Source organism: Staurois parvus, unplaced genomic scaffold (genome assembly GCF_062004578.1).
Source record: "Staurois parvus isolate SC_StPar_1 unplaced genomic scaffold, SC_StPar_1.0 ptg000132l, whole genome shotgun sequence".
NCBI lineage: Eukaryota > Metazoa > Chordata > Amphibia > Anura > Ranidae > Staurois > Staurois parvus.
This window is the reverse complement of record NW_028317928.1, coordinates 2,940,108-2,967,929: the sequence shown is the minus strand read 5'-3', so window position 1 is coordinate 2,967,929 and position 27,822 is coordinate 2,940,108. Positions and strand designations below refer to the sequence as shown.

General features: G+C 44.2%; 2 protein-coding genes across 2 annotated transcripts in view; both read left to right on the top strand.

Moving 5' to 3' along the window:
- The window catches only part of LOC149466162 (uncharacterized), a 64,592-nt gene that overhangs the window by 12,164 nt on the left and 24,606 nt on the right, over positions 1-27,822 (top strand). Inside the window, 4 exon segments of the mRNA XM_089672707.1 lie at positions 22,977-23,016; positions 24,004-24,101; positions 24,189-24,291; positions 24,568-24,669. Of these exon segments, the coding sequence (XP_089528833.1) occupies positions 22,977-23,016; positions 24,004-24,101; positions 24,189-24,291; positions 24,568-24,669 (343 nt within the window).
- On the top strand, positions 1,313-15,815 carry LOC149466163 (uncharacterized). The gene is made up of 7 exons (XM_089672840.1): positions 1,313-1,403; positions 4,476-4,568; positions 4,678-4,775; positions 4,865-4,967; positions 5,075-5,182; positions 6,439-6,540; positions 14,713-15,815. Exons 2-7 carry the CDS (start codon positions 4,535-4,537, stop codon positions 15,705-15,707), a joined length of 1,440 nt encoding a protein of 479 aa, XP_089528966.1. The 5' UTR covers positions 1,313-1,403; positions 4,476-4,534; the 3' UTR covers positions 15,708-15,815.

The following is a 27,822-nucleotide window of genomic DNA, read 5'->3' as shown; positions in this document are numbered from 1 at the left end:
CAGTGGCAGTTAGTCAGTCCCCGCCACAGTGTCAGAATGCCTGCCGCAGTCCCGCTATAAGTCGCTGATCGCCGCCATTACTAGTTTAAAAGAAAAGAAAAAATCCCAGTATCTATACCGCAATTTGTAAACGTTATAACTTTCACGTAAACCAATTAATTTAGACGTATTGGGATTTTTTTCAGCAAAGACACGGAGCAGAATACAATTTGGCCTAAATTTATGATGAAATTAGATTTTTTACATTTTTTTTTACTAGACATGTTTAATAGCAAAAAGTCAAAAATATTGTTTTTTCTCAAAATTGTCCGTAATTTTTTGTTTATAGCACAAAAAAATAAAACAGGCGATCACATAACACCAAAAAAAAGCTATATATGTGGGAAAAAAGGACGTAAATTTCATTGCTTTTTATTAGTACTGATCACTTTATTGGAGTCACTGGGATTGTCAGTGACACCAAGTTAGTTCCCCCCCCCCAAGTTTCAGAAAATCTGCCGTAGTCCCACTATAAGTTGCTGATCGCCGCCATTACTAGTAGAAATTTAAAAAAAAATTTCAGTATATATCACCATTTGTAAACGCTATAACTTTCACGTAAACCAATTAATTTAGACGTATTGGGATTTTTTTTTCAGCAAAGATATGGAGCAGAATACATTTTGGCCTAAATTTATGGCGAAATATGATTTTTTAATTTTTTTACTGGCCATGTTTAATAGCAAAAGTCAAAAATATTGGTTTTTTTTCCTCAAAATTGTTGGTCTTTTTTTGTTTATAGTGCAAAAAATAAAAACTGCACAGACGATCAAATACCACCAAAAGAAAGCTCAATTCCTGGGAAAAAAAGGACTTACATGTCATTTGGGTGCAGAGTTGCATGACTGCGCAATTGTCAGTTGAAAGAACGCAGCACCGTATCGCAAAAAATGGCCTGGTCAGGAAGGGGGGGTAAATCCTCTGGAGGACGAGGGGTTAATAAAAATAAGTCCCCAGTTGTTATTTTCTTCTCACTCTTTCCTTCTTCCATAACACAGAAGACATTTGGACAGAAGGATGAGCTATGGAATGTTGCCATGACAATAGCCTATTCCCTATAAGCTCTGTGCTCCGCCTATAGCGGAAGTACGCCTCACTTCCACTCTGCAGTACAGTTCACGTAAACGTCTATGCTTCCTGGTTACCATAGTGACGCCCATCCGCACGATAGTACCAAGAGTGGAAACAGAGCCATCACTAGAGGGTGCTGGTTTGTCACATGGCAAGAGGAAGTGTCTTCAGGACGGGAGGGGTGGCGGCCATTTTGTTGAAGCCCGGAAGTAGTGTTAAGAAAGATATTATTATTCCAAGAAACGTGGTGGAGGAGAGTGAGGCCTGGGGAGTGCGAGCCCAGGGAGAAGGAGGTAATTATAATAATCTTATTATGAGAGAAGGGGGTCCCAGCACTGTGTGTGGACTGGATGGGGGTATCATGTCACCTCCACACATCCTCATCTTCCTCCAAGTCCTCTGATTGGGAGAATATTAGATGGTCAGCTCTGTAGCTCCAGTCTCTGGAAAGCTGTAGCCCTCCTGGGTCACTACAGAGCTTTTAAGCCCCCTTGGAAAAGTTTAATATTTTGGGGGGGGTCTCCCCAGAGCCTAATTAGGGGGGCATTCACACCGCCAAGTGCGTTAGCCACTTCCAGTCCGGGCCGATCCTGGTATTCATCTCCTACATGTAAAAAAATATTTTCTGCTAGAAAACTATTTAGAACCCCCCAAAATTCCATTTTTTTTTAAAGCTAAGGCCCTAGAGAATAAAATGGTGGGCATTGCCTAGTTTTATGTCACACGATATTTGCACAATGGTTTTTCAGATGCAAATATTTGCACTTTATTGGATTTTTAGCCCGGGTTCACACTGATGCGGTGTGGAATTCTAATTCTAATTCAGTGCAAATTCCTCACCGCATCACAATCGCACCCCGTTCATGCGAACCGCTGCGGGTGTGTATGTTAGGTTAACAACACCCCGAAAGCAGTTCGCAAAACGCGATGCGATGTGCAGGATCGTATAGGTGTGAATACCCATGCGATCCGATTCTAGTGCGGACCCAAAAAAGGGTCCTGCACCTTTTTGGTGTGGGTGCGGTGTGATTAGAGCCATACAAAATGTACGGCTCCCATCGCACTGCACACAAATCGCATGTGATCTGCAGGGAATGCGGTTCGGTTCCTGTGCGAATCACATGCGATGTAACGCACCGCATATATGTGAACCCAGGCTAATGCACAAACACACAATAGCACACCCAATTGTTTGGTAGAATATAAAAGATGTTATTCCAAGTAGATAGATACAAAACATGTCACGTTTTAATATTGTGTCCGCCCATGGAGCGGTGCCATATTATGGTAACTATAAATCTCCACGAGTGACTTTTTAAAAGCCTTTACAGGTTACTAGTTTAAAGTTACACAGGAGATCTGGCGCTAAAATGATTGCTCTCGCTCTGATGTTCGCGGCGATGCCTTGCATGTGTGGTCCAATCACTGTTTACATATGCGTGCGGGTCCTATGTGCGTGTTCACATTTGCACATCAGCACGGGGGAACGGGGGCGCGTTAAGATTTTAACCTGGTTCCCGCCCAACCAATAGCTGATTGACAGCTGGGCAGGCTTTTTGTCTCTTTGGGTGGACGTCATATGAAGTCCTCCCAGACATGCCTGAGGACGTGCAGCGTGGCGACTATCAGCGTTTCTTTTTTTTTCAGCTCAGAACAGCGTCATTTGAGGTCCTCCCAGACATGCCTGAGGACGTGCAGCGCGGCGACTATCAGCATTTCTTTTTTTTTTTTTTCCAGCTCAGAACAGCTCACAGGTGTGAACTGTTCCAATTTTTTTTTCAATATACATGCGTGAATTACATGCGTGTCAGCATTTTTGCTGTGAATGGACCCTTAGACTGGGTTCACACTGATTGCACCGCATTCCTGTGCAAATCACATGCAATAATCTGTGGTGTGATTTGAGCCCATTCATTTTGTATGGCTTAAATCGCACAGCATCTGCACGGAAAAGGTGAAGGCACTGCATCCCGGCGCCTGGGCCCTCACCAGCTTACACTGCCCACTTCATGTCCTCGGCCAACCCTTCTCCCCTGCTCCACAGAGTGGAGCCCAGCCCAGTGTCCTGGGAACCACCCCTGCCCGAGTCCAGGTGGAGCCCTCAATGCACACCTCTCCTGGGAAAGAATGCCCCCCAAACTCCCTGCACAACCCACAAGAGCCAGCCCCCAGGGTACACTGCAGGCCCAGCACACAGCCACACCCCCCTCCTCCCCAGAGAGCCCATTGAGCGGAGGACGTGGCCCCCCGAACCGACTGCCCTGTCCACACCACTCATACAGCCATAGACAAATGCTCGGAGGGTTTCTGGCTGCACGCTGGATCCCGTCAATGCCACCTTCAACACGATGGTAGTGGCCACGCACAGACCGGAGTCACTGGTCACCAAGTCCCGCCACCTGCACAATAGCAGGCAGCCCCACCTCCAACAAGGCGTGGCCACGCACAGACTGGAGTCACCAGTCACCAAGTCCCACCACCTGCGCAACAGCAGGCAGCCCCACCTCCAGCATGCCGTGGCCACGCACAGACCATAGTCACTGGTCACCAAGTCCCGCCACCTGCGCAACAGCAGGCAGCTTCACCTCCAGCATGCCGTGGCCACGCACGGACCAGAGTCACCGGTCGCCAAGTCCCGCCACCTGCGCAACAGCAGGCAGCCCCACCTCCAGCATGGTGTGGCCACACACAGACTGGAGTCACCGGTCACCAAGTTCCACCACCTGCACAACAGCAGGCAGCCCCACCTCCAGCATGGTGTGGCCACACACAAACTGGAGTCACCGGTCACCAAGTCTCACCACCTGCGCAACAGCAGACGGCCTTCCCTTCACTACAACCAAGCAACACAGGCTCAGCTACCCCTCCTGGCACCAGATCCTCTCCACTGACACCATCAGGAGGAGCTGCTGCTGGACAGGTGAGAGCTGTGAGATCTGGTGCTTTCCAAGGCGTGACACTGCCCCCCTCCTGTCCCACTGCCCCCTTCCTGTCCCACTGCCCCCCACCTGGCTCCTGACATTTTCTAGCTACCTCCTAGATTCACAGCAAATTTGTCAAGCCCTGTTCTAAGAGATGGCTTGAAGCAAGTGGGTGCGGTAGCGCTTACCAGTTGGGAACCGATATCAGCACTACTCAGCATAGATCACCGGTACACCATGGATCTTCAAAATAACGTCCAAAACGTTATTAACCACTTGCAGACCGCAGATAGGCATGTGTGCTTTTGTTTTGACTTCTGGATGGCACCATCTACTCCAGGACAGAGAGGACACAAACTGCACTATGCCATTTACATTTATTTTTAACATAAAGTTTGTTTTTTTTGACTTTGTGAGATTTCTAAACCTACATTTCATGTACAGATATATATATATAAGAGTGGGAGTATATAGAAGGACACAAGGATCTGTAGAAGGACGTCATGATGGAGAACCGGCCGCCCCTCACATCACCGGGTAAGAGGAGACTTTCATTTCTTGTATTGAGGATCAACCTAGATACACACATCCTCTGATATAAAGACATAGAAACAATGTATTCAGTCAGTGTGTGTGTTTCCTACAGATGGATCCAGTAATGGGAACCCACAAGAGAGATGTCCCCGTCCTCTGTATTCCCGGGACTCCACACAGGAACATCAGGAGATCCCTCAGGAGGACCAGGTAGCTCGCATTTACATTTTCATGAATATACTGAATTATTTATACAGCTCACAGTGATGTGTAATAATTTTATTTTTTTTATTTTTAAGAGTGAAGCTTTAAGCGTTAAAGTGAAAGAAGAAACAAAAGAGCCATTTGTGAGCAGTGATGATCTAAGTAAGGAAGAGAAACTTCCTCTAGGGATCAACGCATGTAAGTATTACCAGCCCAGAGACGTGACCAGTCTCCCCCCACACACACTCTCTGGGGTCTCTCATACATCTCAGTACAGGGGGCTTCACTCTCCTCTTTATTCACAGATCCCGGAGACTCCAGAGAGACTCAGAGAGATGTCAAAGCTGAGGAGGAGGAGGAAGAAGAACTTGTGAGGATTAAAGAGGAGGAGATCCCTCCAGAGCTCAGCACAGGTCAGTAATAAACACTAAGGGCCGGTTCACACTATAGAAATGCAGTACAGATGCCTTCCGGATGTTTACGCATGCACGTTTTTGGTGTGTTCTGGTGCATTTTTGACATGTTTCAGTGCGTTTAAGCATTCCAGTTCATTTTTTTTCCCTCTTTTTTTTTCAAATAGGGACATGTGCGTTCCAGTGCGTTTTTGTTGCGTTCCGGTGCGTTTTTTAATGCATTTTCTAGTACAGTTCTGTGCAGAAAAAATGCAGCCTGTTCTACTTTTTTTTTTTCAGCACAGCATCCAGAACGCAATGGAACTGCAAGCACTGATGTGAACTATGACACTGACAACCATATCACCTATTTTCTGTGCGTTTTGGATGCAGAAAAAAACAACTGAAATGCATGAAGTGTGAACCGGCCCTAAATCAAGAGAAGAGTCCCAGATCCTCCTTGTTCAGTCACTACAACCATCTCTTCTTTTCCCCCCTCCTCTGTCAGTAGACAGTAATGGGGGGAAAGTATGTGCCCAGTAGGGGGGTCAGGAGTCATCAGCCTCTAGTAGACTCCGGCTATGAGTCATGTAAGGAGGAGGAGAACCCTTCAGAGATCAGCCCAGGTGAGTAATAAACACTAAATCCAGAGAAGAGTCCCAGATCCTCCTTGTTCACTCACTACAACCATCTCTTCTCCCCCCTCCTCTGTCAGTAGACAGTAATGGGGGGACAGTATGTGCCCAGTGGGGGGGGGGTCCGGAGCCATCAGCCTCTATCATGCAGGCCACACATGGGTCAAATTCCAAACAAATTTTCTTTAGAAAATCAGAAATTTCGTAAGTTTTGTAAATCAATGGTGTCACCGTTGATTTTGAAATTCGACCAACCAAGCCTTCAATTTCACATGAATTTTCGTGGCCAAGAATTTTCTTTTCTTTCTGGGTCACAGCTCACGCTCATTTCCTTTTCGATCATATTTCTTGCACGATCCTCCCATCGTTTGATTCGAAATTAGTTCGTTTTCAAAAAATTTCCAACATACCCGATCACTCACATTCGATGGTCACACAAGATTCAGCCCACTAATGGTGCGAAATTCGAACGAAAATTCTTAGAAAATTCTTTCGGAATTCGACCCGTGTATGGCTGGCTTTAGCCTCCGGCTCTCCTCCTCACATCATGTCATTGAGACGTGTCCAGTCTCCCCCCACACACTCTCTGGGGTCTCTCATACATCTCAGTACAGGGGGCTTCACTCTCCTCTTTATTCACAGACCCCGGAGACACCAGAGACACTCTGAAAGATGTCAAAGCTGATGAAAAGGAAGAAGGACATGACGGGATTAAAGGGGAAATTCCTACAGTAAACAGCACTAGTGAGTAATAATCACTAAATACGGTTATGATTTATTAAGCAACTCATACACTCTCACAGCTTCAACTACCACCTCTATGCCGACGACACGCAAATCTATCTCTCTACCCCTCGCCTCACCCCCTCAGTCTCCGCCCGAATCACTAGCCTACTGAACGACATATCAGATTGGATGTCGCTCCACTACCTTAAACTGAACCTCTCCAAAACCAAGCTCCTAGTCTTCCCCCCAGCCCGCGCACCACCCCCCACTGACTTCTCCATCACGACCAACAACGCCACCATCAGGCCCACCCCGCAAGCCAGAGTACTTGGTGTCATACTAGACTCCAATCTATCCTTCCAGCCCCAGGTCCAATCGCTAACAAACTCATGCAGACTCCACCTCCGCAACATCTCCAAAATCCGCACGTTCCTGATCCCAGAAACCACTAAGCAGCTCATCCACTCCCTCATCATATCACGACTCGATTACTGCAACTCCCTCCTCACTGGCCTGCCTCATCACAGGCTATCCCCGCTTCATTCGATCCTGAATACGGCAGCCAGACTCATCCACCTTACCAACTGCTCTGTTTCCGCCACCGCCCTCTGCCAATCCCTCCACTGGCTTCCGATTGCCCAACGGATCAAATTCAAAATGCTAACACTGACGTACAAGGCTGTCCATAATACTGCCCCAAACTATATCACCGATCTGGTATCCAAATACCACCCAAAACGCACTCTCTGCTCCTCACAAGACCTTCTCTCTAGTTCCCTGGTCTCCTCCTTCCATGCCCGCCTCCAGGACTTCTCCAGGGCATCACCCATCCTCTGGAACTCCCTACCCCAATCCATCAGATTATCACCTACTCTCCTCTCCTTTAGGTGCACCCTGAAAACCCACCTCTTCAGGGAAGCCTACCCCGCCCCGTGCTAATTGCCAATCTCCTCCGCTCTTCCTACCACTCCATCCCCCACAGCTATTTCCTCCTGTACCACTATCCCCTCCCTCCTAGATTGTAAGCTCCAAGGAGCAGGGCTCTCGAACCCCTCGTGTATCGCATTGCATTGTTATTGTACTGTCTCGTATATTGTCTCCCATGTACAGCGCTGAACGAACTATTGGCGCTTTATAAATACTGTATAATAATTAAGTAATGGTATCATTTGTGGGCGAATTAAGATGTTATTACAGCAATTTCAGACACTTTCCAGGATTAATTATTAGGTTGGGAAATCAGATACTGTAAAATTGTGAATTCCTGATCTTGAATCCTGCACTTCTATTTCAAGATGTTGATCCTCCTGAAATCTAGACAATATCCTGCTTTTTCAAATGCAAAGGAGTTGAGATGTACAGTGGGGCAAAAAAGTATTTAGTCAGCCACCAATTGTGCAAGTTCTCCCACTTAAAAAGATGAGAGAGGCCTGTAATTGGTATCATAGGTAGACCTCAACTATGAGAGACAAAATTAGAAAACAAATCCAGACAATCACATTGGCTGATTTGGAAAGAATTTATTTGCAAATTATGGTGGAAAATAAGTATTTGGTCACCTACAAACAAGCAAGATTTCTGGCTCTCACAGAAATGTACCTTCTTCTTTAAGAGGCTCCTCTGTCCTGCACTCATTACCTGTATCAATGGCACCTGTTTGAACTTGTTATCAGTATAAAAGACACCTGTCCACAACCTCAAACAGTCACACTCCAAACTCCACTATGGTGAAGACCAGAGAGCTGTCGAAGGACACCAGAAACAAAATTGTAGACCTGCACCAGGCTGGGAAGACTGAATCTGCAATAGGCAAGCAGCTTGGTGTGAACAAATCAACTGCAGGAGCAATAATTAGAAAATGGAAGACATACAACACCACTGATAATCTCCCTCGGGGCTCCAGGCAAGATCTCACCCGGTGGGGTCAAAATGATCAGAAGAACGGTGAGCAAAAATCCCAGGACCACACGGGGGGACCAAGTGAATGACCTGCAGAGAGCTGGGACCAACGTAACAAAGGCTACCATCAGTAACACACTACGCCGCCAGGGACTCAGATCTTGCAGTGCCAGACATGTCCCCCTGCTTAAGCCAGTACATGTCCGGGCCCGTCTGAAGTTTGCTAGAGGGCATTTGGATGATCCAGAAGAGGATTGGGAGAATGTCATATGGTCAGGAGAAACCAAAATAGAACTGTTTGGTAGAAACACAACTCATCGTGTTTGGAGGAGAGAGAATGCTGAGTTGCATCCAAAGAACACCATACCTACTGTGAAGCATGGGGGTGGCAACATCATGCTTTGGGGCTGTTTCTTCGCAAAGGGACCAGGACGACTGATCCATGTACAGGACAGAATGAATAGGGCCATGTCCTGAGATTTTGAGTGCAAACCTCCTTCCATCAGCAAGGGCATTGAAGATGAAACTTGGCTGGGTCTTCCAACATAACAATGATCCCAAACATACTGCCCGGGCAACAAAGGAGTGGCTTCCTAAGAAGAATTTCAAGGTCCTGGAGTGGCCTAGCCAGTCTCCAGATCTCAACCTTATAGAAAACCTTTGGAGGGAGTTGAAAATCCATGTTGCCCAGCGACAGCCCCAAAGCATCACTGCTCTAGAGGAGATCTGCATGGAGGAATGGGCCAACATACCAGCAACAGTGTGCGCCAACCTTGTGAAGACTTACAGGAAACGTTTGACCTCTGTCATTGCCAACAAAGGATATATAACAAAGTATTGACATGAACTTTTGATATTGACCAAATACTTATTTTCCACCATAATTTGCAAATAAATTCTTTCCAAATCAGCCAATGTGATTGTCTGGATTTGTTTTCTCATTTTGTCTCTCATAGTTGAGGTCTACCTATGATGCCAATTACAGGCCTCTCTCATCTTTTTAAGTGGGAGAACTTGCACAATTGGTGGCTGACTAAATACTTTTTTGCCCCACTGTATGTCCTAGTTTTGTATAGTGTGAGGAAGGGTTAGCACCCACTAATGGGGTTTTGTCTGCTAACCATGGGCTCCCTTCCATCACCTTCCTGTCAGGCTGACCATGTCATACCAGACCGCTGATCATGTGACCAGACCAGAGTAGCTTCAGAATAGGTAAGTACAGGCGTACCTCGGTCAACATAATTTTCAGTTTACGAATGAAAATCCATTGAAAATAATGGCTCGGTTTACGAATTAAAAAAAAAATTTCTCGCAATACGAAGTGTGTGTCGGTGCTGATTTTTAACCACTTCAAGTCCGGACAATTTCACCCCCTTCCTGTCCAGGCCAATTTTCAGCTTTCAGCGCTATCACACTTTGAATGACAATTGCGCAGTCATACAACACTGTACCCATATGAATTGTTTAGCATTTTTTTGAGACAGATAAAGCTTTATTTTGGTGGTATTTATTCACCACTGGGATGTTTTATTTTTTTTGCTATGTAAATGAAAAAGTCCAAAAATTAAAAAAAAAAGTGTTTTCCTATAAAATTTTGCAAATAAATAATATTTCATCATAAATCTTGGCCAAAATGTATTCCTTTATCTTTTTAGTAAAAAAAAAAAATAACCCAAATGAGTTTATAACTAAAAATAATAATTTAAAAAATTTTTTTTTTACATTTTTATTTTATTTGTTTATATTATTATTTATGTTTTGTTTTTTTTACATACTGTCACTCTAGCAGTACAGGGTCACCATGGTGATGAAGATTTTTTTTTTTTTTTCTTACACTGATTGCTTTTAAACCCATAAAGGCTGTAAAAGCAATCATTTCTCCTTCTCTCTGGCTGCATTCTTGCAGCCATTGAGAACTACTGTGTGAGCTGTGATTGGTCACAGCTTGTCACATGGTACAAGGCTGTTGTGAATAGCCCTGTACCGTGTGACCTCTGTGATCATTCACAGATTTCACACGTAGTAAGCAATGATGTCAGAAGTGACATCTTGCTTACTACTCTGCATGTGATCACTGATCGGCCAATCAGTGATCACATGATCTGGACCTCGCACAGAGGTCCCAGACGTATGATGATCAGTGTTCCATTGTGTCCGGAGGACACAGCAGGCACCGGATTGCGGTGCTGTGCGCTCCCAGGGAGCGAGCACAAGTAGGGGGTGGGGAGGCTGTTTATAAACAGCCACCCGCTCCTGCACTGCCACTGTCCGGCCGTTTATATACAACGGACGGGAGGTGGTTAAATGCAATTGTCGGCTTTTTTTTTTTTCCTCACTATAGCTCACAGAATTAGCTGTCACTTTCTAAAACTGAAAGGAAACATTGTTTCTTTTAACTCAGGGAAATAAACTAAAAAGAAATTTTGTTTCTTTTAGCTGGGGGGAAGTGACAGCTGATTCTCTGAACTATAGTGAGGGAAAAAAAAAGCCAGAAATTACATTTAAAAACTGGCACTGACCTGTAGTGACAGCGACCTTTTTTTTAAACTTTTTTTCTGACCTCCGGAACGGATGAATTGGTTTTCAATGCATTCCTATGGGAAACCGCATTTCGGTTTACAAATTTTTCGCATTACGAAACGTCCCGGAGAACGCATTCAATTCGTAAACTGAGGTACACCTGTATACAGAAAATATATAAAGGAATGCGCTAAATACCAAATCACATGAAAATGCAAATAAATACATAAGTAAAATAGCAAATATATCTATAACTGTCCGTAATTCATATATAAGTCCAAACACCAATATAAGTGATTGAAAAATCTCTTTAAACAAGAAAAAACACCGTGTAGCAAAATCCACCACCGAATGAAATGGGTAAACTTACCAGAGCTATTTGCTGATCAAATTATAAATTCGCAAAAATAGCAATTTCTCCGGGAGCGATGATCCGTTGGAGTATCCAGGAGTAATAGACTGCAATCAGCCAAATCAGTACACATGGAACAGCCTTAACTGCAAGTGGTCATCATGCCTTCATAACTTTGGAAATGCTCGGGGAATCAAAGAAGAGTATCATGGTGCAGTATATTAAAACAAAGATAATTTTTATTGTAGCCAGCAATATCAGTCTAAAAAAAAAAAAACTAGATGTTGTCATCTAGTTGATTATTACAGACCGATATAATATAATTTAATTATTTTTATATATTTCTTTAGAATATGCATTAGCAGATATTTATTATATGTTTATGGGTTGTTTATATTATTTGACATTATTAATTAAACTGGCCCTTTAAATAATAGGAGGTCATATAGTGATTATATATGTTTTAATATTTTTTAAAAAAATTTAGATTATTTTATATTGATTGCATTTTATCAATTTATTTTTTATGTGAATATTTTCATTTTTATTTCATATTTTTTATCAGCTCTTTAATATGTTATTTGTCTCAATAATGGATATATCTGCAGAGATCGAGCGGTATTGTGTCACCACAATGCTGCTTATCGATTGGTTGTAGCGTTGCTGCAATGCAGATTTAGTGTGTAAATATGTTGGTATTCGACGTCTGTCGTCCATGCCACCCCTTGAAGACGTCGGATGACGAAACGCGTAGGTAGGGGCTTAGTGGATGTGACGTCAGGACGCTCCTCGAGACTGTCGGCTGTGACCGCGGTGAGTGAGGCTCGTCCCTGCTTTAGCTTTTTGAGACGGATATTGCTGGTGTCGGTTGGACACCTTTCTTGTGAGTGCATATTTAAGGCTACAATAAAAATTATCTTTGTTTTAATATACTGCACCATGATACTCCTTTTTTTTTTTTTTTTATTTCCCGAGCATTTCCAAAGTTATGAAGGCATGATGACCACTTGCAGTTAAGGCTGTTCCATGTGTACTGATTTGGCTGATTGCAGTCTATTGCTCCTGGATACTCCAACAGATCATCGCTCCCAGAGCAATTGCTATTTTTGCTGATTTATAATTTGATCAGCAAATAGCTCTGGTGAGTTTACCCATTTCATTCAGTGGTGGATTTTGCTACACGGTGTTTTTTCTTGTTTGAAGAGATTTTTTCAATCACTTATATTGGTGTTTGGACTTGTATATGAATTAAGGACATTTAAAGATATATTTTTTTATTTTACTTATGTATTTATTTGCATTTTCATGTGATTTGGTATTTAGCGCATTCCTTTATATATTTTTTGTCACTTACCTTTTCTTTGGTTAGGTTTGCAGCTTTATATATAATTTATTGGCGCTGTGTCTATATATTTACACCTGTATACAGATCTTTTCTTTACAGTGTTTTGATAGAATGGGGATTGGAGTAGGGTTTAGCTTTAGTTAGATTTTGACCTTCCACTTTATTCACTTGCGGATCGCCCGCTAACAATGTACTGCAGATGGGCAGCCTGTAGAGGCACAGTGACATACCTGTACATCGCTGGCCTGTTCCGGGTGCAGGGCATGCATGTGTGCAGACTCCCACTGTGATTGTACACAGCAGGGTTAGTCAGCAGGTCCCAGCCAATGATTCATGGATGGGACTTGCCAATTGGCTGTGTCCAATCACAGCCCAGAGCACTGTGTTGCTCTAGACCAGCCTTTCTCAACCAGGTCCAGGCGCCCTCAGGTGCCTTGAGGTTTCTTTAGGGGTGCCAAAATGTCTAACAATTGCCCAAAACTTGTATACATGCCAGCGGTTGGAACAAGCCCGCCTTAGAAGTATAAAAAATAAATAAAACATTCTAGTATATACAGTATCTCCCAGAAGTGAGTCCACCCCTCAAATCTTTGTAAATATTTGCCCTAGTATGTATGAATGTAAGTTAGGGACCTTAGATTGTACACACCTTGAGGGTTAGGGACTGATATGAATGTCCAATATGTATGTAAAGTGCTGCGTAAATTGATGGCGCAATATAAGTACATGAAATAAATAAATAAATATTTGATTCTATCTTTTCATGTGACAACATGAAGAAATGACACTTTGCTACAATGTAACGTAGTCAGTGTACAGCTTGTATAACATGTAAATTTGCTGTCCCCTCAAAATAACTCAACACACAGTCATTAATGTCTAAACCGCTGGCAACAAAAGTGAGTCCACCCCTAAGTGACAAGGTCCAAATTGGGCCCAAAGTGTCAATATTTTGTGTGGCCGCCATTATTTTCCAGCACTGCCTTAACCCTCTTGGTCATGGAGGTCACCAGAGCTTCACAGGTTGCCACTGGAGTCCTCTTCCACTCCTCCATGACGACATCACGGAGCTGGTGGATGGTAGAGACCTTGCACTCCGCCACTTTCCGTCTTCCACTCCTCCATGAGGACATCACGGAGCTGGTGGATGTTAGAGACCTTGCGCTCCTCCACCTTCCATCTTCCACTCCTCCATGATGACATCACGGAGCTGGTGGATGTTAGAGACTTTGCGCTCCTCCACCTTCCGTTTGAGGATGCCCCACAGATGCTCATTAGGGTTTAGGTCTGGAGACATGCTTGGCCAGACCATCACCTTTACCCTCAGCTTCTTTAGCAAGGCAGTGGTGGTCTTGGAGGTGTGTTTGGGGTCGTTATCATGTTGGAATATTGCCCTGTGGCCCAGTCTCCGAAGGGAGGGGATCATGCTCTGCTTCAGTATGTCATAGTACATGTTGGCATTCATGGTAACCATCCCCTTCCATGTGCACCTTACTTCTAACGCTAGTTATAGGTTGGGTCGGTTGCCATTTTTGTGTAGTAGGTTAATTGGATCCTGTCTGAATTGGCCCTAGTATGTGTGTGTATGAATGTGAGTTAGGAACCTTAGATTGTAGTACCTTGAGGGTTAAGGACTGATGTGAATGTAATATATATGTATATGTGTGTGTGTGTATATATACAGTATATATGTATGTGTATACGTGTGTGTGTGTGTATAATGTGTGTGTGTGTATAATGTGCATGTATGTGTGTATGTATGTATGTACATATATATATATATATATATATATATATATACTCCTAGATTGTAAGCTCGAAAGAGCAGGGCCCTCGAACCCCTTGTGTATTGTATTGTCTCATGTTCTGTCCCCCTCGCTATTGTACAGCGCTGAGCAAACCCTTTGGCGCTATATAAATACTGTATAATAATAATATGTGTGTGTGCTGCGTAAATTAATGGCGCTATAGAAGTACCTGTAATAATATAACAAAAATAAATACTAGGTATAAGTTGTGTGTTTTTTTTTTTTTTTCATACACTTGAATAGTTGTCCCTTCTTATTCCCCACAGATGGACAACACAGAAACTATAGCATTGGGAAAATTGCTGTTATCTCGACATATGGTAAAACAGGAGACGAAGACATCACATCCAATTCTTTAGAAGAAAACTCTATTACCCCAAATCTCTATCCAACACCTCATGGTGCAGATTTGTCATCTGGTTCCTCTACCCAGAAGACATTTTTATGTTCCGAATGCGGGAAAAATTTCCCCAATAAAGCTCATCTTAAGATACACCAAAGAAATCACACAGGGGAAAAGCCTTATTCCTGTTCGGAGTGTGGGAAATGTTTTACCCTATCATCCATTCTTATTAAACACGAGAGAACGCACACTGGAGAAAAGCCATTTTCATGTCCTGAATGTGGAAAATGTTTTACACAGAAATATTCTTTAACAATGCACCAGAAAATTCACGCCGGAGTGAGGCCATTTTCATGTTCTGAATGTGGAAAATGTTTTCCCCGGAAACTAGCCTTGATCTACCATCAACGTGTCCACACGGGAGAGAAGCCCTTCTCCTGCCTGGAATGTGGGAGATGCTTTTCCATACTGCATAGTCTTACTAGACATCAGAGGACACACACGGGAGAGAAACCATATTCATGTCCTGAGTGTGGGAAATGTTTCTCTGAGCTGTCCAGTCTTAAAATGCATAAGAAAACGCAGATGTGCTCTTGGCCTGACTCGGGGAAAGGTGTTCTTGACAAAGACGGACTTGCCAAACCCCAAATATGTCACATGGGGGAAAAGCCTTTTTCATGCCGGGAGTGTGGGAAATGTTTTTCTCAGAAAAGCAATCTCATTACACACGAGAGAAGTCACACCGGAGAGAAGCCATATTCCTGCACCGACTGTGGGAGAGGTTTTTCCACCTCGGCAAATCTTACTTCGCACCGGAAAACTCACACCGGAGAAAAGCCGTATTCGTGTTCAGAGTGTGGGAAATGTTTTACCTGGAAAATCTGTCTCATCAGGCATCAGCGTGTGCACACGGGATAGAAGCCATGTCTCTAGATCTCACCATGAGAAGACTGACTTGATGCTGAACTAGCTCCTTTTTTATCGTAATCGCACCGAATGCCGGTAAAGATTATATCTGGATTATTATCCTGTATTTGTGTGTATATTATTTTATCACTGACAGTAAATTGAAAGACTTAGAGTATATCAGGGTAAAAATCAAATATATTTGGTATCTTCTCCAATACATGTACACTTTCCCGGGTTTCACTTCTTTAATCACTTCCCAACTGCGCTATAGCCAAACAACGGCTACAGTGCGGTCAGCAAGTTCTGGGAATCCACCCCTCCCCCCCCTTCACGATCTGTGATCAGCTGATCACGTGTCAAAGTAGGGGGCCAATTAGAGCCTCTTTTTACATGTGACTGATCACATGTAAACAGGAAATGCCAGTTATTGACAGTCTTCTCCTCAAGCTGACAGTGCATGAGGAGAGGAGAGCCGGTAAGTGGCATTTCTCAGGGGGACATCTACACGGACCATCAGGGCACTAATCATCAGTGTCATGATGATCAATGTAGCCCTATCTGTGCTGGCTTTCAGTGATGCCTGTCAATTCCCATCAGTGCAGTCTCATCAGCGCATATCAGTGAAGGAGAAAAATCACTTACAGTATCTCCCAGAAGTGACTCCACCCCTCACATTTGTGTAAATATTTGATTCTCTCTTTCACGTGACAGCACTGAAGAAATGACACTTTGCTACAATGTGACGTAGTCAGTGTACAGCTTGTATAACATGTAAATTTGCTGTCCCCTCAAAATAACTCAACACACCGCCATTAATGTCTAAACCGCTGGCAACAAAAGTGACTCCACCCCTAAGTGATAAGTTCCAAATTAGGCCCAATTAGCCATTTTCCCTCCCCGGGGTCATGTGACTTGTTAGTGTTACAAGGTCTCAGGTATGAATGGGGAGCAGGTGTGTTACATTTGGTGTTATCGCTCTTACCCTCTCATACTGGTCACTGGAAGTTCAGCATGGCACCTCATGGCAAAGAACTCTCTGAGGATCTGAAAAAAAGAATTGTTGCTCTACATAAAGATGGCCTAGGCTATAAGAAGATTGGCAAGACCCTGAAACTAAGCTGCAGCACGGTGGCCAAGACCATACAGCGGTTTAACAGGACAGGTTCCACTCCGAACAGGCCTCACCATGGTCCACCAAAGAAGTGGAGTGCACGTGCTCAGCGTCATTGCCAAGACCCTGAAACATTACATTGTAGCAAAGTGTCATTAGTTAAGCGTTGTCACATGAAAAGATATAATAAAATATTTACAAAAAAGTGTGGACTCACTTCTGTGAGATACTGTATTTACAAAACTTTTTAACAGAAGCAAAGACAAACTTTTTTTTTCCTTCAAAATTTTTGGTCTTTTTTTGTTTAGCAAAAAATAAAAACCCCACTGGTTATAATGTTGCATGACTGCGCAATTGTCATTCAAAGTGCGACAGCACTGAAAGCTGAAGATTGATTTGGGCAGGAAGGGGATAAAAGTGTCCAGTATTGAAGTGGTTAAACATGCTGCAAAATTTCTCTGCTGACCTGAAAGAAATCCAGTATGCTCCTGACTTCTTGTTTGGGCTGATAACACAGTGCCTCTGGGTCACTGAAATCCTACCCAGCACTGGCAGCCCTTCTACTTATCACCCACTGTCCCTCTGTAGGCATACATTGATTTCTTCCCAGCAAAACAAGGATACTGCTTTGAGGCTCAAGACACACTGGGAAGGGGGGGATGTATTAAAACTGCTTGGTGCAGCTCTGCATAGAAACCAATCAGCTTCCAGGTTTTATTGTCAAAGCATAATTGAACAAGATGAAGTTAGAAGCTGACTGGCTGCCATGTTGCTAGCTGCACCAGATTTTGCACCCTCCAGTTTTAATAATTAACCCTTCAGGTTTCTCACAGGACAGCCCCCCCTACCCCAAAGCATCCCCCCATGTTGAGGGCATGTGGCCTGGTATGGTTCAGGAGGGGGGGGGGCGTTCTCTCGTCCCCTTCCCTGACCTGCTGGGCTTCATGCTCGAATAAGGGTCTGGTATGGATTTGGGGGGGGGGGGGACCACCAAGCCATTTTTTTTTTTTTTTTTTTTAATTTTTGGTGTGAGAGTTCCCCTCAAATCAATACCAGACCCAAAAGGGCTTGGTATGGATGGGAGGGGGGTCCTCATGCCGTTTTTAAATTATTTTTTTCATTGCCGGCAATTCTTTTACATTCAACTCTCAGTGGAGAACCCCGCTGACAGCTGAAACATTAACACATGGTTGTCACTACTAAAATACCGCATGACTTGATAAAATAACTCATGCTGTATTTTAGTAGCGTTTACTTTTTTCTGACCTTCGGAATGGATTAATTGGTTTTCAATGCATTCCTATGGGAAATGGCATTTACAAATATTTTGCAATACGATAAGTCCCGCAGAACGAATTAAATTCGTAAACCGAGGTATTACTTTTCTTTGACACCCCTTCATGGTAACAATATTTTCTGATGGCAGTGGCCATAAAGGGGACTTAACTTTGAATATATAAAACCGTATATAAGATCAGCCGTGAAACACTTTCACAGCCCGCACTACCTCTGTCCACCACCAGATGGAGACTCCGCTCCAATCCAGCTGGTGGACCACACACAGGCAGATACAAATCTTATATACACTCTGGTGCACTGATTGGGGTTGAGGAGCAGCCTAGTAATTACCCTTCTAGAGTCCCTCCACTGTTCTACAGCTTGAACCCCGGTGTTAATCACCCCTCCACTGTCCAAACACCCCCCCCGCACCAGACACACCACAAAAGGTAGCCTGCCACCACCCAGCAGTTTATCCGCAGAATGGTCTGCTGGGACACCACACACACACACAGAGATCTCCGTCTGGCCGATCTGTTACCTTTTACAATCTGCACGCAATCTGCCCACACACAGAGCAATTGCATACAGATTGGCAATGAGCTTAACCGAGTGTTTTAAAGGCGCTAAAATACAATACAATCTAATCCAATCTAATCTCTCTGAAGATATGAGCACGTTCTTAAATACACAGAAGTCACTAATTATTTTAAGATTTAATTTCCCGAAGTGGGCAGTGCATAAAATATGTACAAAATATAAAAAGTTACAAAAATACAAGAAGACACACAAATGACTATTCACTATAAAATAAAAACGGAATAAAAGACAGTAGTAAAACTTTACCCTGCGCCTGGAGCAAGTCAGAAAATCAGCAATCCGTTAGTCGATTGACCAGCTCCCTACGAATTACAGATATCCCAGTGTCAGGGTACTCCTTTTATGGGATATGGAAGTAGGCGGGACATTAGTCCTCGGCTAATTGACCATGGGGGGGGTGGTCCTGACCTGCCCACAGGATGTACTGTGCGCTGACCTGCCCAAGTTCAATTGGGCCAAGGCCGGCCCAACCACCAAGTCGAGGATTGGATTTCCGACACCAGCGCATCAGCCTGATCGTGACAGTACCAAACACCATCTGACTGTCGCAACCCAGCGCCACCTAACCATCCCCTGCATTTTCCTGGCTTTCTCCGCAAGCCACAAATATGATTTTTATATGCAAATGCAGTGCACAGAATGCCCTGCAAGAAGGGAGCATGTTCATATCTCTCCAACTAATTTTCCAGCTTTTATGAGATATTAAACATACTTCTTTGATGAATGGATATTTTTTAGCTCCCTGCTGTCATGAAGCATAACTGTCTGGAGCCACTTTCTCCTAAACAGGTTTCCCCAGAAGGTGACAAAAACTTTATTTAGCACAAAGCTGACACTTCCTGGGGAAGCCAGGCTTTTCAGAAGCCAAATGCTAATTGATGACCACTGTCTGTAATGTCTTGTCATTTCCCAAATGCCAAGGACTCAATACACATCCTTAATGACAATAATGAAATGTCCCTACAGTTACAATTACATTTTAAAACACATCCTTAATGAAAAAGGATGAATCTACATTTAATCTACTCAAATCTGTACCTTTATGTCCCATGTGAATGCACTATGGTTATAATTATATATTGCCACTGATCAAATCTTTATCCACTCAAATCTTACATTTCCATTACGTTACAAGAGGTCTAAAGGAGTCCACGCCTGGATGGGTCAGGGCTGTTTTGGGGGCAAAAGGGGCACCTACTCAATGTTAGGTGTGTGATCATAAAGTATGGCTGATCAGCTTATATACGCTATATTGCCAAAAGTATTGTCCCCGCCCTCCAAATCATGTGATTCAGGTGTTCCAATCCCCTCCATATCATGTGATTCAGGTGTTCCAATCCCCTCCATGGCCACAGGTGTATAAAATCAAGCCCCTAGGCATGCAGAGTGCTTCTACAAACATTGGTGAAAGAATGGGTCACTCTCAGGAGCTCAGTGACTCCAAGTGTGGTCCCATGATAGGTTGTCACCTATGAAATAAATCCATCCGTGACATTTCCTGTCTACTAAATATTCCACACTCAACTGTTAGTGGGATTATAACAAAGTGGAAGCAACTGGGAGCAACAGGAACTCAGCCACCAAGTGGCAGGCCACGTCACATGACAGAGTGGGGTCAGCGCATGCTGAAGCGCACAGTGCGCAGAAGTCACCAACTGTCTGCAGAGTCAATAGCTAAAGACCTCCTAACTCCATGTGGCCTTCAAATGAGCACAACAACAGTGCGTAGAGAGCTTCATGGAATGGGTTTCCATGGCTGAGCAGCTGCATCCAGGCCTTACATCACCAAGTGCAATGCAAAGTGTCGGATGCAGTGGTTTAAAGCATGTCGCCACTGGACTCTAGAGCAGTGGAGACGTGTTCTCTGGAGTGACCAATCACGCTTCTCTGTCTGGCAATCTGATGGATGTGTCTGGGTTTGGCAGTTGCCAGGAGAACGGTACTTGCCTGACTGCATTGTGCCAAGTGTAAAGTTTGACGAAGGGGGGATTATGGTGTGGGGTTGTTTTTCAGGGGTTGGACTTTGCCCCCTAGTTCCAGTGAAGGGAATTCTTAAGGCGTCAGCATACCAAGACATTTTGGACAATTTCATGCTTCCAACTTTGTGGGAAGAGTTTGGGGATGGACCCTTCCTGTTCCAACATGACTGCGCACCAGTGCACAAAGCAAGGTCCATAAAGACATGGAGGAGCCAGTTTGGGGTGGAGGAACTTGACTGGCCTGCACAGAGTCCTGACCTCAACCCCATAGAACACCTTTGGGATGAATTAGAGAGAAGACTGCGAGCCAGGCCTCCTCCCCCGACATCAGTGCCTGACCTCACAAATGTGCTTCTGGAAGAATGGTCCAACCTTCCCATAGACACCCTCCTAAACCTTGTGGACGGCCTTCCCAGAAGAGATGAAGCTGTTATAGCTGCAGAGGGCGAGGCCAACTCAATATTGAACCCTACAGCCTAAGACTGGGAGGCCATTAAAGGTCATGTGTGTGTAAGGGCCGGCCGACCAGTACTTGGGGCAATATAGTGTAATATATATATATGTTCTTGTGAAGGTTGAGCACATCTACAGATATATTAAAGAATGACTTGGCTGGAGGGACTTTCCTCCTTCCATAACACAGAGGACATTTGGACAGAAGGATGGGATGGGAGGTATTGCCATGACAACCAGACATTTCCTCTCATCTCCTGATCTGCACCAGGACAATGACACCTACACTCTGATTGGCTGCTCTGGGCAGCTCTATGGATAATAATAATTCAGTACAGAGATGTATTTATTATTGTAGCTCAGACTGGATAATATATGAACCCATCAGCACCACAAATCTCTATCTTCTATTATCTCTGAGCTCCGCCTACATCGGAAACACTTCTCACTTCCGCTTTGCAGTACCATCAACGGCCCTACTTCCTGGTTACCATAGTGACGCACAGCAGCGTCTTCTAGAGGCCCAGATCCCGAGTGTGGAAAAAGAGCCACCACTAGAGGGTGATGGCATGTCACGTGACAAGATGAAGTGTCCTCAGGAGGGCTGGCGGCCATTTTGTTGAAGCCCGGTAGTAGTGTTAGGAGAGAGATTATTATTCTAAGAAATTTGTTGGAAGATTGTGAGAGCAGGATAGTGTGAGCCCAGTGAGGAGGAGGTAATAATGTCTTCTTATTATGAGAGAAGAGGGTCCCAGCACTGTCTGTGGGCTGGATGGGGGGTCATATTACCTCCACACATCCTCTGATGGGGGGAACATTGGATGGGGGGCTTTGCAGCACTGGTCTCTACATAGCTGTCAAATGCAAACACACATGCAAAATGTAGTGTAGGTTCTACTTTTTTAAACCGCGCTGTGGAGATCCACATGGTACTGCAGTACCATGTGATTTGGCGCTCGCAAATGTGCTGCAATAATGGCACCCACTTAGATCTCACAAGGGCAATGCATTTATGTGTGGCAAATGCACCTTTTCCACACCGCATTCTGGTGTCATTGGCAAATCTCCCAAATTGTAGGAGCCGAGTTCCTTCCAGCTCCCGGTACATCAGATATGGTGGGGATGTGTTGGGCTTAGGGATCTCCAGCCTGACACAAAAGTTCTAAGTAATGTAGAAACACAGTGCAGAGTAGGAGCAAGTTATCGGGTAAGGCACGGGTGTCAAACTGACGGCCCTCCAGCTGTTGCCAAACTACAAGTCCCATGAGCAATTGCAAGACTGACAGTTATGAGCATGACACCCAAAAGACAGAGGCATGATGGGAGTTGTAGTTTCTCAATAGCTGGAGGGCCGCCAGTTTGACACCCCTGAGGTAAGGTATCCAATGCAATGGTGGATTTTTATTGTGCTTATTTAACAACATCCAGCCATTGGGGATCATTTCTTTCCACTGACACCAATGAGTGAGTCTTATTATCCCACCAACACCAATGATTAAGTCTTATGATCCTATCAGTGCTAATGATTGGGGCTCGTCGTCCCACCAATGACCATGATGGAGTCTTAGTCAATCGATATCAATAGTGGGGACTTAGTATTCCACCATTGCCAATGTTTGGGTCTTGTTATCTCACTGACTGCTTCATCAGGCATGTGTGCTGGAGATATATGCTCTGACTTTTGTTAATGGAACTATCCCCTTTCAGACTGAGGGCCCCAAACTGCTCTGTGCCATCTACATTTATTTTCAAGATAGAGTTTAAGGTTTGTTTTTGTTTCTTTTCCTTTTTGAGATTATTAAGCCAACCTACAGTCCATATACAGAGACATACAGAAGATAGAAGGATCTCTACAAGGACATCATGATGGAGAGCTGGCTGCCCTTCACATCACCGGGTAAGAGGAGACTTTCATTTCATAGTATTGAGCAGTGGTTTCAAAACTTTGGCCTGAGAGCTGGATGTGGCCCTTTGCTTCATTTTATCTTCTCCTTGGGGCATTATTCCCTCACTGTCAGCAACAGTGGGGCACTATTCCTCCCACTGACACCAATGATGGGGCACTATTCCTCCCACTGATACCAATGATGGGGCACTATTCCTCCCACTGATACCAATGATGGGGCACTATTCATCTCACTGACACTAATGATGGAGTACTATTTCTCCCACTGATACCAATGATGGGGCACTATTCCTCTCACTGACACTAATGATGGGGCACTATTCCTCCCACTGATACCAATGTTGGGGCACTATTCCTACTGCTGATACCAATGATGGGGCACTATTCCTCCCACTGACACCAATGATGGGACACTATTCCTCTCACTGATATCAATGATGGGGCACTATTCCTCCCACTGATACCAATGATGGGGCACTATTCCTACCGCTGATACCGATGATGGGGCACTATTCCTCCCACTGACACCAATGATGGGACACTATTCCTCCCACTGATACCAATGATGGGGCACTATTCCTCCCACTGATACCAATGATGGGGCACTATTCCTCCCACTGATACCAATGATGGGGCACTATTCCTCCCACTGATACCAATGATGGGACACTATTCCTCCCACTGATACCAATGATGGGACACTATTCCTCCCACTGGTACAAATGATGGGGTACTATTCCTACCGCTGATACTAATGATTGGACACTATTCCTCCCACTGATACCAGTCATGGGGCATATTCTACTGCCACTGAGACCAGCACTTTTTCTACTTCCGCTGGCCGCAGTCCGGCCCCCCTAAAGACTGAAGGACAGTAAACTGGAGACCCCTGGTATTGAGGATCCACCTAGATACACACATCCTCTGATATAAAGACATAGAAAAAATGGATTCAGTCAGTGTGTGTGTTTCCTACAGATGGATCCAGTAATGGGAACCCACGAGAGAGATATCCCCATCCTCTGTATTCCTGGGACTCCACACAGGACCATCAGGAGATCCCTCAGGAGGATCAGGTAGATTATGTTTCAACATTTAAACTAAACAGGTTATACAAAGGCATAGTGCATCATTTTAGTATCTTTATTATTTTGTCTTTTAAGAGCGAAGTTTTAAGAGTGGAAGTAAAAGAGGAAGCAGGTGAGATGTACATGATGGGTGATGATCCATGTAAGGAGGAGGAAGGTCCTCCAGAGATCAGCCCAGGTGAGTAATAAACACTAAATCCAGAGAAGAGTCCCTGATCCTCCTTGTTCAGTCACTACAACAATCTCTTCTTATTCCCCATCCTCTGTCAGTAGGCGGTAATGGGGGGGACAGTATTTGCCCAGTGGGGGGGTCAGGAGCCATCAGCCTCTATTAGACTCCGGCTCTCCTCCTCACATCATGTCATTGAGACGTGACCAGTCTCCCCCCACACACACTGTCTGGGGTCTCTCATTCATCTCAGTACAGGGGGCTTCAATTTCTCTTTATTCACAGACCCCGGAGACGCCAGAGAGTCTCAGGGAGACATCAAAGCTGAAGAGGAAGGAGGTCATGTGAGGATTAAAGAAGAAGAAATTCCTACAGTAATCAGCACAAGTGAGTAATAATCATTAAGTACAGTTATTTATAAAATAATGTTATCTTGTATGAAGGGCTAATTAAAATGTTATTACAGAAATGTTCAGACATTTTCCACAGCAGATTATTAGGTTGGTAAATCAGATACTGTATAATTATGAATTTGGGATCTTGAAGCCTACACTAACATTTGAAGAGATTGACCCTTCTAGCCGGTATTCCCTCAGTTCCCATTTGGAGAGGAGTGGATGCCTCTACACCAGCCTTTGTCAACCAGGGTGCCCAGGCACCCTGGGGTTCCTTGAGGTTTCTTCAGGGGTGCCTGCCCCTCTCCATCAGTGCTGGGGTCACAGTAGCTCAGTGATGGATAAAAACTGAGGGAGAAGAGAAACACTGGTATACTAGTCAGTACCAGTGTGCAAAAGTGTATTTGCTTTGGAAGAATAAATCACCTCTAATGTTGGGTGTCCTCCATGTGTGGATGTTACTGTGTTATATAAAACTATTAGAATAGCTTTCAAATTTTAGAATGGGGTGCCTCGGGACTGTCCATAATTTTAAGGGGTGCCTCAAGACTGCCCTTAATTTTAAAGGGTGCCTCAAAACTGTCCATAATTTTAAAAGGTGCCTCAAGACTGCCCATAATTTTAAAGGGTGCCTCGGGACTGTCCATAATTTTAAAGGGTGCCTCGGGACTATCCATAATTTTAAGGGGTGCCTCGGGACGATCCATAATTTTAAGGGGTGCCTCGGGACTGTCCATAATTTTAAAGGGTGCCTCAAGACTGCCCATAATTTTATAGGGTGCCCGAAGACTGCCCATAATTTTAAAGGGTGCCTCGGGACTGTCCATAATTTTATAGGGTGCCTCAAGACTGCACATAATTTTAAAGGGTGTTTCAAGACTGCCCATAATTTTAAAGGGTGCCTCAAGACTGCCCATAATTTTAAAGGGTGCCTCAAGACTGCCCATAATTTTAAAGGGTGCCTCGGGACTGTCCATAATTTTAAAGGGTGCCTCAAGACTGCCCATAATTTTAAAGGGTGCCTCGGGACTGTCCATAATTTTAAAGGGTGCCTCGGGACTATCCATATTTTAAGGGGTGCCTCGGGACAATCCATAATTTTAAGGGGTACCTCGGGACTGTCCATAATTTTAAAGGGTGCCTCAAGACTGCCCATAATTTTAAGGGGTGCCTCGGAACTGTCCATAATTTTATAGGGTGCCTCAAGACTGCCCATAATTTTATAGGGTGCCTCAAGACTGCCCAAAATTTTAAAGGGTGCCTCGGGACTATCCATAATTTTATAGGGTGCCTCAAGACTGCCCATAATTTTATAGGGTGCCTCGGGTCTGTCCATAATTTTATAGGGTGCCTCAAGACTGCCCATAAATTTAAAGGGTGCCTCGGGACTATCCATAATTTTATAGGGTGCCTCAAGACTGCACATAATTTTAAAGGGTGCCTCGGGACTGTCCATAATTTTATAGGGTGCCTCAAGACTGCACATAATTTTAAAGGGTGCCTCGGGACTGTCCATAATTTTATAGGGTGCCTCAAGACTGCCCATAATTTTAAAGGGTGCCTCGGGACTGTCCATAATTTTATAGGGTGCCTTAAGACTGCCCATAATTTTAAAGGGTGCCTCAAGACTGTCCATAATTTAAAAGGATGCCTCGGGACTGTCCATAATTTTAAGGGGTGCCTCGGAACTGTCCATAATTTTAAAGGGTGCCTCGGCACTGTCCATAATTTTAAGAGGTGCCTCGGAACTGTCCATAATTTTAAGGGGTGCCTCGGGACTGTCCATACTTTAAAGGGGTGCCTCGGAACTGTCCGTAATTTTAAAGGGTGCATCGGAACTGTCCATAATTTTAAGGGGTGCCTCGGAACTGTCCATAATTTTAAAGGGTGCCTCGGAACTGTCCATAATTTTAAGGGGTGCCTCAGAACTGTCCATAATTTTAAGGGGTGCTTTTTCCTCTTACCGAGAGCCATATAGGTGAGGCCAAGATATGTAATACAGCCACAGAGGTGTTTGGAAATGTATTAATACATATAAAGGAGGATCTCGTGATTTTTTTTATATAGCTGATCTGTTGTGTTTGTGTGAATTCATGAATCAGCTTGAATACTTGTATGAACACATCAAAAATCTCCTTTTGCTATAGTCTTATTTATTTTATTTTAGGTACTTACAGTTATTATATGGTGACAGCGCTAACTTATATAATATATATATTGTACATTCACATCAGTCCCTAAACCTCAAGGGGCGTACAACCTAAGGTCCCTAACTCACATTCATATACTACGGCCAATTTAGACAGGATCCATTTAACCTACCAGCATGTCTTTGGAGTGTGGGAGGAAACCGGAGTACCCGGAGGAAACCCACACAGGCACAGGGAGAACATGGAAACTCCAGGCCGGTGGTGCTGGGGCTGGGATTCAAACCAACAACCCCTAGTACTGCCAGGCAGAAGTGCTAACCGTTTAGCCATTGTGCTGCCGCATAGTTTCTTATAAAGGAGATAGATATGTATATTGACTTGGTTTATCTTAATCTGGGAATGCATGTTGAGTTTTTACCTTGTTAACCAGTGGGTTGAACAAAACAAACAAATCACAGATTCCGGAACAATTGATTTTGATGTCAAATACACAGATCTGCGCTGCAGCCATCGGCTGCAGCAGGTGATCAAATGCTGGTTTTCCAGGACTATTAAACAGCAGCCGGCCTAATGACTGGCTTCAGTTGAACAGAGAGGGGTATACATGGACCAAAATTGGTCCGGTTTCTGCTGAACTAGCCAAATTTAAATTTATGTATATCCAACTTTGGTTCCTATAGTGAACTCGGTGTAGAGCTATTCACCTTGACGTCATCACAAAGTACAAGGGGGCGCTCTTTACATCTGGAGGAAAAGAAATATAATCTCAAAACAGGGAAAGGTTTCTTGACAGTAAGAGCTGTGAAAATGTGGAATATACTCCCTCAAGAGTTGGTTCTGGCCAGCTCAGTGGATTGCTGTAGGAAAGTCCTGGATTCTTTTTTGGATACACAGAATATAACTGGATACTAACATGTATAGGTAAAGTTGATCCAGGGAATATCCGATTGCCTCTCGGGGGATCAGGAAGGAATTTTTTTCCCTGCAGGAGCAAA

What these genes read in the sequence shown, in the direction of transcription:
- LOC149466163 (XM_089672840.1), top strand. Translation starts at nt 4,535, where the DNA reads ATGATGGAGAACCGGCCGCCCCTCACATCACCGG. An exon ending in GCCGCCCCTCACATCACCGG is followed by an intron (nt 4,569 to 4,677) that starts GTAAGAGGAGAC and finishes TGTTTCCTACAG; the next exon opens with ATGGATCCAGTAATGGGAAC. An exon ending in CCCTCCAGAGCTCAGCACAG is followed by an intron (nt 5,183 to 6,438) that starts GTCAGTAATAAA and finishes CTTTATTCACAG; the next exon opens with ACCCCGGAGACACCAGAGAC.